We start from the raw sequence: 11,051 nt of genomic DNA, 5'->3' as shown, positions 1-11,051 counted from the left end.
TAGGAAAAGTGAGTGTTACGAGATTTCTTACATTCCGTTTGGCAAAACCAAACCAAGGCTGACTGGCACTGCACCCCACATTAAATGGGCAGTAGTAGGTTTAATGACCAGACAGGTGAAGCACAGAGAAGAAACTAATATCTCTGAAATATACCAAGTTCCAGAGCACACAGTAAGGTTAGAATGATCCCAGGTACTGTGCGAGCACCTGGAGTCACTTTTCTTCAGTTCTATTTCAAAATGAGAAAAAAATTCACTCTTGAATCACACTCTTTTGCCATTTTATTTCACAACAAACAATCATGGCGATGTTCAGTTATTATCTTCCATTATTAGCACTATTACCAAATGCTGAAAGTGTGCCTCTGTAAGACATTGCCCTTAGCAGCCCTGCATGCATTGTCTCTTTTTATCCTTATGACAAGGATGCAAGGTAGATATCACTTTCCAGGTTTGCCAAGACTCAGTATTTGAATTGAACCCAAATTGCAAAACTTACGCTACACACTGGGCTATTCCCCACCTCTATAAAGCTTCTTTACACTGGCCACTTCATCAAAGCTGTCCATCACTTTTCTGTGTTTTCTCTAAAATCCAGTCCACGTACTCAGCAACTTTGGTGTAGACACCTGGTTGTTCCCTGCGGCCACAGCCTTCGCCCCAGCTGGTGATGCCCACCAAATGCCATATTCCGTTGTGTTTACAAACTAAAGGACCACCAGAATCTCCCTGTATCACAGCAGGTAAAAACATAAAATGATAAGAGGTTATGACAGATGTGCCTTTAAAACTCTGTAGTCACACTACACACATCCAATTTCTTATAGATCTTCAGGTATCTCATGTGCCTCATTAGTTGTTGAATGTAGTAAAAATGATTTAATTCAATAACGTATTGTCCAGCAAAAAAGTTTTGGCACCATCAATCTAATGTCAAATAAATATAATATTCTTATATTTTAGTATAATTATTGTATGTACAATTGTCCTCCCTTAAATATAGCATACCCCTGTGTGTGTGCGCGCGCACACACACACGTATTCAATTTGTTAGGGGTTATTTGTGAAATTCTCAGATAATTTGGCTCAGATGTTTTAGAAAACTGTGATGAAATATGCTATTGGAAAGTACATTTTGAAATAAATTTTCTCAAGTAGCTTGTTGTACGTTTTTCATAACCGAGTGCATTACCTTACAAGCATCTTTTCCTCCTTCTTTGTAGCCAGCACAGATCATCTGTTTGGTTATTTCATAGCCTCTATATCTTTTCTGGCATTCTTCATTTGTTACCAAAGGAATACTTGCCTTTTGTAGGATATTTTGGATTTCACCTATGAAGTAACCAACATATAACTTCAGAAGGAGGAAATAAAATAAATATGGAAATAAGGCTGAAGTCTTAAAGCAAATCAGAATGATGAACTTTGCATTAAGGTAATTTCTTTAGGTATAAATAGTAAAGGTGAGAAAGAGTTACACACAGCACATGCAAACACACACACAGAGAAACAGAGAGAGAGAGGGAAAGAGAGAGAGACCTGTATTTATTGGCTTATGATGCAGTGTTGGGACAAGCCCAGAGCCCTAGTCTGACCAGAGACTTTGCTTCCATATTCTATGTCATTCTCTCATCTCAATAGAAGTTTCTCAGAAATTCCCTCTTGTCTACAATCCAAAAGCCTGAAAGTTCTTACCTTATAGTTTTTATTTTACATATTAACAATGATACTTTTAAAATATATGACTTTTGGGGGGGGGGAAACCCAAACCCCTAGCAATAGAAGAGTAGTTTGTTCTTCAAGTGAATGCAAGTGCGCTTTCCATGAAGAACAATTTATTGGCAAATAATTTAATTTCCACCAGTGTTGAGGTTCCCCTTGGATATATGTTGGGAGCTTTCTGTGTTTTGTTAAGGTTACTTTTAACTCTTCCTGTCTCAAGGTACTAGCCAAATATTTGAAAATTTTGAATTAGTTGAATAAAGGACTGAATCAGGAGGGATGGAGAGATCTTGGCAAGCTATACTCTTTTGTAAAAATGATACAAATATTATTACTTATAGTGTCTATCAGGAATGTAATTTTGGAAAGGAAGAATGATCAGTCCTGAAATTTTTCAAGGGCAATTGAAATACCCCAAGTATCCATAAGCAGATTTCTTAACCTAGGTTCCACAGAAAGAATTTCATGGTCTATAAGCTTGGATAGGAAAAAAAAAATCCTTATTTTCACACCACCCTGCAACTGAGGTCTAACACCTCCTTTAGGTATGAATGTAGGCAACAATCTCAGGCATTTTAGCCTACCTATGACTTTGCCATCAATATAAATCACAGATATTTTTCAATCACATTATAGTTGTGGCAGGTAACTGAAATGATCATTTGTGCTCATCACAATTTCAAAGTTATGATAATAATTAGAACAACTGGCTAATGAATATATTAATAAAGAAGCACATGTATTACTGTACCATATCTTTTAAAAAGTGTTTTTGCTCACTGTCTTGCAATCGCATTAGTTGCTTTTGTTTTTGTTTTATTTAAGCATTCAAAAGCATCGTTCAAGAAGTGGTTCATAGATGGGAGGGCAGTTGGGGTTGCCAAGTGAAAGCGGTGAAGAGATTAAAAAGCACAGATTGATAGTCACAGAATAGTCACAGGGATGTAAATAACAGCATAGGGAATACAGTCAATATTGTAATAACAAGTAGTAACAACAGCAATGCATGGTGCCAGGTGGGTACCGGACTAATCAGGGGTATCACTTTGTAAATTATATAAATGTCTAATCACTATGCTGTACAATATATATTAACATAATATTGAATTTTATATTGAATATAATATCAAATATTAATAAAATATAATATAATATTGAATGTCAACTATTATTGAAGAATAACAAAAAATATTGAGAAAAAAGTGGTTCATAGGCTCTCTATTAGATTACAGGAAGGATGCATGAGGTAAAACAAGATGAAAAGCCTGCCATACAAAGAGATTGTGCACGTGCCTATGCTCCTGGTCATGAATATTAAGGGAGCATGATGGCATTGGGAGATGAGAACTGTATTAATACTGAGGACAGGATGGGCTTCCGTGGACTTGTTAGCCCTACATGAGACCAATCCTTAATGTGAAGTCAAACAAATTATCTTTATTATAGAGTAAGATGCTTAAAAGTTTACCTTATTAATTCTTCCAGGCCCAAGCAAAAATACATCTTCTCAACAATCACTGGGCAAATATTTGAGAATCAATACATTGGCGAGATCATGAGTTTGGATATAATTTTAGACAGAGGGCGATTGAGCTGATCCACTCCAAGTGCTTTAACATATAAGACTTGCTTTAGGAACAACATTTAAAATGTCATACTGTACCTCTTTCTTTTGTGAAGCCCCAACCAGTTATCCAACAGTTAGTATAAATTGTATTTGTATCATCTTTGGTAGGGAGGCATATTGGTTTTTGGAATTCTGAAAGGTATTTTTTTAATTAGAGTTTGGTTAACGTTACAGATGTTAACTTTAAAAATACATACTTTTCTTTTCCCATATTCTCTTTCTATAGAGTAGCACCAAAAAGAATAACCCGTTTGCTTCCTTCTCAGTTTCTAAGGTCAATGATTCAAGTAAATTTCTCACTGTTAGAGTCAATTTCACATGACATTTTTTGGTGTGAAATTGTCTGGATTAAATTTTAAATCTCAGAACCCGAATTTACTGTCAACAGCATTTTAGAAGTTCTGTCTCTTATTCTTTGTATGATACTTTTAATGGTAATAGCAGAGTATCTACACTGTTTCAGTCACTGCTTTATCCTACTGACTGGCTTAATTATTATAACAAGCCAATTGGGTAATTATCATGCACATTTTACAGATGAAGTTTGAGTTGCGAAGAGATTAAAGCAATTTGCCCAAGGTCATAGGATTGTTAATGGACACAGTGGGCATTCAGCCACTTTGGGTCATTGTACCCGAAAGGCAGCACCTCCACCTGAGCTTCCTTCTGCATCAGTCTCTCCTCTGGTGAAGTCACACCTGGAAATGAACATCTGGCCCCACTTGCCCTCATATAGTTTCAATATGCCTAAGCCCAAATCAACGGTAATTCTGTTACATAGTCAACGAAAGCCATGCTTCCCAAATGGCAAAGACATTTCTATGTCTATTATTGCAAGAACATATAAGCCTGAAAGAACTAATGAACATTTCTTGCCTCTTAAAAAGAGGAGATTTTATTTCCAGTCACTGTTCTTATCTTCCCCGGCAATCCTGACCTTCCCGCAATGCCACCAACCAGAAAGTAAAGACAGTTTCTGCAGATTCTGCCCTCCCCTTCAAAGTGCGGTGAAAACTTAATGCCACTTAGCTGTACAGCGTTTCCTTAAATGTGCTACATACCAGTATAATTCAAAGGCGCCTCAAGCTTGATTAAGGCAATATCATTAGTATTTTCTGAGATGTTATAATTTTGGTGAATAATAATCTCTTTTACTTGTGAGAAAGGTGTTTCTTTTGTTATCTCTGACATATTTAAAATGCCCCCATAAACGCGCCAAACATCCGAAAAGGCAAGCCTGGGAGAGAAAAATAAATACATGTTTGAATCCAGAAATGCTAGCCTTGGATATTGGTCTCTTTTCTCTTTCACTTTACCTTTCAAAACCAAACAAACAAACAACAAAACTGGGAAGAAAATACTACATGTGACGTGTTTTTACTTACTTACCTAATCTCTGCTGCTGGCAATTGGTCATCACCCACACAGCAGTACTGAATCTCTGAAGATTGAGTTAATAATATTAAAAATGTACATTAGTGTAATTATTGGGTTGTCAGAAAAGTCATGACGTATTTTTTCTGTTTTTCTTTGCAAAAATGCGTCATGACTTTCCCAACAATCCAGTATTTCATGTTTACTCTATGTAAAATTACAAGAATGTTGCTGACCCATTCTGAGAGAAACTGTGGCCAGGACAGACCCTAGTAGTGTATCACGGGAAAATCATGCTCCATTCACTGAACCTGAAAGCAATTGCTCTCATGAAATTCAGAATTGTCAGGAAGTCAGGCTGAGTTTACACAAGCCCCTCTATTAGGGCGAATGAGGGGAGACTTCAAAGTATTTAAAATCTATTTATATTTTGGGAAGTGTGAAAACTTAAATTAGCTCTTTGAATATGAACATATACAAAGGAAATCTAAAATTATTATTTAAAACTAAGTCTTATTTTGTGTAAGTACATGGAAATTTTTATCATCAAGTGAGTGGTCGAAGACATGCACAAAACCCTGGAAGGAAATAATGGAGATATCAGGTGCAAAGTGGCTTTCTTTCAATCAAGTCACAGTGTCTCCATGAATATTAGCTCTTATAAGCAAACGCAACACTGAGCCATTAAGAATGAAGATTCTTAACATAAATTGGTGCAGCCACTATGGAAAACTGTATGGAGGTTCCTCAACAAGTTAAAACTAGAACTACCATATTATCTAGCAATCTCACTTCTGGACATATATCCAAAGGAAACAAAATCACTTTCTTGAAGATACATCTGCACCCACACATTCACTGAAGCATTATTCACAAAAGCCAAGATATTGGAACAACCTAAGTGTCCATTAATGGATGAATGGATACAGAAAATGTGGTATATGCAATGGAATATTATTCAACCATGAAAAAAGGAAATCCTGCCTTCTGCAACAACATAGATGAAATATAAGGGCATCACACGAAGTGAAATAAGTCAGAGAAAACAAATACTGTATGATCTCTCTTACATGTGGAATCTAAAATACTCGAACTCAGAGAAACAGAGAAGATTCGTGGCTGCCTAAGGAGTGGAAGTGGGGGGATGGGCTAAGGTGGTCACAGGGTACAAACTTCCAGTTATAAGATGAGTAAGTTCTGGTGACATCACGTACAGCATGGTGACTGTAGTTACTACTGTATTGCACAATTGAAAGTTGCTAAGAGAATAAATCTTAAAAGTTCTTACCACACACACACACACACACACACACACACACACATTCTAACTATGTGAGATGATAGATATGTTAACTAACCTAATTGTGGTAATCATTTTGCAATATATACATGTATCAAATTATTATATTGTATACCTTAAATTTACACAATGTTGTATGTCAACTATATCTCAATAAAGCTTGAAAAAAAAAAGAAAATTCTTGGTCCCAAACTGGGGTTCACTTAGTAAAAAAGAGAACAACTATTTCCCTTCACAGGGTCTTTCCAACATCCTTCCCCTTAGCAAGGCCATGCACAGCAGTGCCCTAACCACAGGCTCTTGCTGCTGCTAACGTGGCAACTGTGAAGGAGCCTTGCTCTGCTCAGCTGTGCCTCTGACTATTCTATTTCTGCAGCAGTGTCCAGAATCCTGGTACACAGTAACTGGGGGAGGGGGAAAATCTATGAAAACGAAAAACACTTTTAAAAAGTGATCAAGTGCCTTTTATTTTAGGACCTCAGTAAAACATTGGCTTGCAGGTAATTTGGTTTGCAAGTGTTCCTCAAGACGAGCAAACATTTCTAATATATTTTAACATGGTAAACGAGCAATGTATTGCAATATGAGTAGTTTGTTTCAGAACAAATTATGCTCGCAAACCAAGGTATTACTGTATTAGTATCTCCTTTGCTTATTTATAAGCATTGTTCATTTTTACGTTTCTTATTTAATTCATAATTTATAGTTTTTGAGTAATTTTTATATTCCAAGGATAGTACTAAGCCTTTTAAGTATGTCTCTTAGCCCTTCCAATAACGTTATGAATTAGATACTATTATCATTCCTATTTTACAAATAGGAAATAAAGGTAAGAGATTTTACAAATTGCCCAAGATCATTCATACCTCTGATAAGTGGCAAAGCTGTGAATAAAGCCCCATTCTAACTACAAAATCTTTAAAGTGTTTTAAAACTTTAAAATTCTGGGCTGGCTGAGTGGCGTGTTGGTTAGGAGATGGCTTGGGATGCCAGCTCTGAGCAGAAGGGCCCCGGTTCGGATCCCACATGAGGGCCAGTGATGCTGCACCCTCTATAGCTAGGATAGTGAACAACAGCTCGACCTGGAGCTGGGCTGCTGTGAGTCGCCGGGCGATGGCGTAAGCTGCAGTGGGGCTGGCCGGCAGTGAGTGTGAGCTTTCATGAGCAGCCATCCAATGGCCGGCGAGTGACTGCCTTGCCCGGGAAGAGCACAATGATAATACCAACATGGGCCAGTGAAACGACGTCCTCCACAACTAGACTGAAGAACAGAAGGACAGCAACTTGTCTGTTCTCCTTCCCCGATTCCCCAACACTGTTCCCCTCCCCCAATTCCCCAATAAAATCTTTAAAAAAAGAAAAATAAAACTTTAAAATTCTGCCATGTAAATTATTTGCCTGATAAATTAGAAGTATTACATCAAGTTATATTCATTGAAATATATAGGATAAAAAACTATCACAGTTTTGTTTTACTAATTACTATTAATATCACTTAGTACATTTGTGACTCTATGGGCCTGAAAAATTGTTCTTTGAAGAATACATTTTGGGAATGGTCAGTGCAGGTGACAGCAGTTGGGACATTTTTTAGTTATTCTTTAAGGCAGGGGTGATATTCCCCAAGAAGCATCAAGCTTCCAAACACACTCTACTTTGGTCTGATGGATCAGATTGATCAGTGCTCAGGCCCTACTAGTTGCTCCACATTTTGAATACCATTTCTGCTTTAAAATGTTTTTTATTAAAAAATAATAACCTTCCATTAAGAAACTGACATGATGATGGCAAAATTGATTATAGATTCTTCAAAGCAAAAAGGCAAGATAAGACCCTGGATAAAATGTGGCCAAAACTTACCCATCAAAGCAATGGGCAGCAGTTAAGATCCACTGCTGTCCAATGATTGACCCTCCACACACGTGGGTCTGGGCTCTCAGCTTCACTTGCAGGCTGACCTGCCAGGGCCACTCTCCCCAAGAAGAGTTGGTTCCTCCAACAATGCGTGCGTTCATTTTTGTTGCACAGACTGAAAAGAGAATGTTGAAATTAATGACTGGAATTAGTGGTGATTCAGAGTCCTCTTCAGCCATGAAAGACATAATACATAATTCCATTACATACGATTAAACAAGCTATGAAAATGATAAGGGCACCCTTTTATAGTTCTATAAAAAAGTGAGGTTTACTCACCAGAGCTGTCCCCACTTTTGCACAACCTCAAAGAGTAGCCAGAGCTCACTTGTTTCCGATGTGTAATTCTAGTCGGGGAACCATCCAAAGACAATTGTAAGGAACACTTACATCTAGATAAAATGATCAATATAAAGATTAAACCTTTGTAGAGGGGGGCTGTTCATGAAATTATCTTGCCGACTGTCTTTGAAAAATAAATTTTCACTGACTTCTCTCCTCTACAGTCTTCTGGGAGTGAAGAATAAGTAAAGAACTGACAGCGAATCATCTTCGTACAAGTCTCTTGGCAATCACTCACTCCTTTAACGAAGGTCACGTTTAATTCTTCTCCTCTGAAATCAACTCCTGCATAAATTTTAGGATGGCAGGGCTCTATGCCAATTATAAACATAAGAAGATAGAAAATGAAAACAACAATAAGCCATATTTACATAAGTTCCTGGTACATTGAGGATTGTTTTACCACTATTACTTGTTAGAAGATCATAAAATTTGTCATGTTTTATATATTATTATTGAATCACATTACCAGGCAAAGTTCGTTTGCAGGTTAAAAGACTATATCCAGATAAAGTGTTTTCCTGAGGAGTAGGGGAACTTGGTGTCCCACTTTTGGAAGTCTTAAGTACACAAACATTTCTATTAAAAACAGAAGAGAAAGCAAGAAAAGAAAACTGCATTAAAAGCAAATTAAAAACACCTAATAGAAAAATAAAATAAAATAAAAGCACCTTTGCACATTTTATTCTTCTGAGAAACTCTGTTCAAAGTAAGTCAGACTGCAGGATTCTCATAAATTACAGAGATTAAATGTAAACCAAGCCACATCTCCCTCTAAAGAAAACTGATAGACACAGAAAACCAGAAAAGAGGAGAATGGTAAAGTTCTACCTTCTGATTGAAAATAAAAAGAGAACAAAGAACAAATGCTGGGGATTTATGCTGCTGATGCTATTATATAACTAGATACCCTTCTCTTAGCTCCATTCATGCATATAAAGAAAAGAGTAGGTTATCTGACGGTAAAGAGGTCAAACCAGAATGTTGATCAGGATAATTAAAGACTCTAGTTTCTGAAACAAAGGAGTTAGAACTGATGAGTTTAAAGGATATGCTGCCAGTGAGTGGTTTTTATGTCAAGCTAATACAAAACATTAAGATCAATAAGAAATGTATCAGCTACTTCTTTTTCCATGGCTGTTGTTTCTTTGATTCCATGGTATGTTTAAGAGAAGATATGTAGAAAAATCTGCTAATCTCTTTACTAATCTCTTCTTGGCATAAAAATACCCACTTAAATGGCAGGTTCAAGCATTCTAAGGGAAATTAAGAAAACTTTAAAAAAATTCGAATGTGAGCCATCCAAGTGGCACGTTGGTTAAGAGTTGGCTTGGAATGCCAGCTCTGAGCAGCAAGGCCCTGGTTCAGATCCCACATGAGGGCCAGTGACACTGCCCTCTACAGCTAAGATGGTGAACAACAGCTCAACCTGGAGTTGTGCTGCCGTGAGTCACCGGCGACGGTGTAGGCTGCAGTGGGGCTGGCCAGCAGCAGATGTGTGCTTTTGTGAGCTGCCGTGAGCCTCTGTGAGCAGCCGTCCAATGGCCAGCAAGCAACTGCCTTACCCAGGAAGAGCACAATGATAATACCAACATGGGCCAGTGAAGCGACGTCCTCCACAATTAGATTGAAGAACAAAAGGACAGCAACTTGTCTGTTCCCCTTCCCCAATTCTCCAACACTGTTCCCCTTCCCCATTTCCCCAATTAAAAATCTAAAAAAAAAAAAAATTTAAACAATAAAATGAAGGTGATGACAGGCCAGCAGCAAATGTCACACATTCATACTCACCTTTGCGATTCTGTATTCCAGGCATTAGTATAGAATGTAAAGAAGAGGCAGGTGGGATGATAGGTACAAATGGTTCGACATACAAAAGCATCTGGAGTGATGACTCTGGCAATATCCACATCCGAAAATGCAACGTGTTGGAACATGTTCATGTGGCAACCTGTGAACTCACAGAGGGAAGATGTTACTCAGCAAATGGCGTGATGCTAAATTTGCTTGTACTTTGTCATCATAACCAAGGAAATTATGACTATTTGTTACTCATAGCTCTAAACTTCCTAAGTGAAAAAATGTCAGTGTATCCCCAAACTTGTTGTTTGCCATTTAGAGAAGGAAGTATTGTTGGAACTCTCATAAAAGACAGATTCCTATGTCAGAGAAATAAAACAGGTCAACCTATGCTCTTAACTCCAATTCATCCAGTGCAAAATAGTTAGGTTACTCAGCATGGGTTCATATTTTCTTTATATTACCTTTGCCCTAAATTCCATGTCTTATGGGCATGAAATTTTGTGTTATATTTTCCTGAATATTATGAGAAATATTTTAATAAAAAGAGACAAAGAAAAATATCAGGTAGCTAACAAAAATGCTATGTGCCCATTGAAATTAGAACAGAAGAAAATCTTATTTCTTAATTACATTTTTATTTGTGTTTATATTATGTACTCAGTTTAATTAATTTGATAACAAATTCTATTAAAATATGGAAGTTTAAATAATAATGATAGCAATTAGGGGAAAGACAGAAAACCTAATTTAAATCAACATAGGTGTATCAAGAGAGAGCATCCTCTCTAACATAAATAGTATCTTCACATGGGTAGTCTGGGAAATTAGACATCAACTATTGAAAACTATTTTCTAAAAACGTAGACTCTTGAAGCTGGAAGAGAACTTATAGGTCATCTATACCAACCTATAACTACATCCTCTCGAGGATATCCCTGACAAGTTATTCAACTTTTACTTAGACAGCAG

The 11,051-nt window shown here is 37.1% G+C and overlaps 1 protein-coding gene across 2 annotated transcripts in view; it reads right to left on the bottom strand.

The window, feature by feature from the left end:
* Positions 1 to 264: 264 nt before the first annotated feature.
* The window catches only part of KLKB1 (kallikrein B1), a 23,043-nt gene continuing 12,256 nt past the window's right edge, over positions 265 to 11,051 (bottom strand). The window contains exons 7-15 of one of the 2 annotated variants that reach the window (XM_019667174.1): positions 10,071 to 10,230; positions 8,749 to 8,858; positions 8,429 to 8,591; positions 8,217 to 8,329; positions 7,884 to 8,052; positions 4,411 to 4,586; positions 3,386 to 3,481; positions 1,193 to 1,332; positions 265 to 729 (exon numbers count right to left, since the gene is read on the bottom strand). In XM_019667174.1, coding sequence (XP_019522719.1) covers positions 556 to 729; positions 1,193 to 1,332; positions 3,386 to 3,481; positions 4,411 to 4,586; positions 7,884 to 8,052; positions 8,217 to 8,329; positions 8,429 to 8,591; positions 8,749 to 8,858; positions 10,071 to 10,230 — 1,301 coding nt within the window. In that variant the 3' untranslated portion in view covers positions 265 to 555. Of the gene's footprint in view, positions 730 to 1,192; positions 1,333 to 3,385; positions 3,482 to 4,410; positions 4,587 to 7,883; positions 8,053 to 8,216; positions 8,330 to 8,428; positions 8,592 to 8,748; positions 8,894 to 10,056; positions 10,231 to 11,051 lie in introns of those variants that run through there. The other variant, XM_019667175.1, reaches the window with a different exon arrangement.

The sequence above is a fragment of the Hipposideros armiger genome, unplaced genomic scaffold (genome assembly GCF_001890085.2).
Source record: "Hipposideros armiger isolate ML-2016 unplaced genomic scaffold, ASM189008v1 scaffold_488, whole genome shotgun sequence".
Lineage (NCBI taxonomy): Eukaryota > Metazoa > Chordata > Mammalia > Chiroptera > Hipposideridae > Hipposideros > Hipposideros armiger.
Note: the sequence above shows the minus strand (reverse complement) of the source record. Positions and strands in the feature narration are given on the sequence as shown.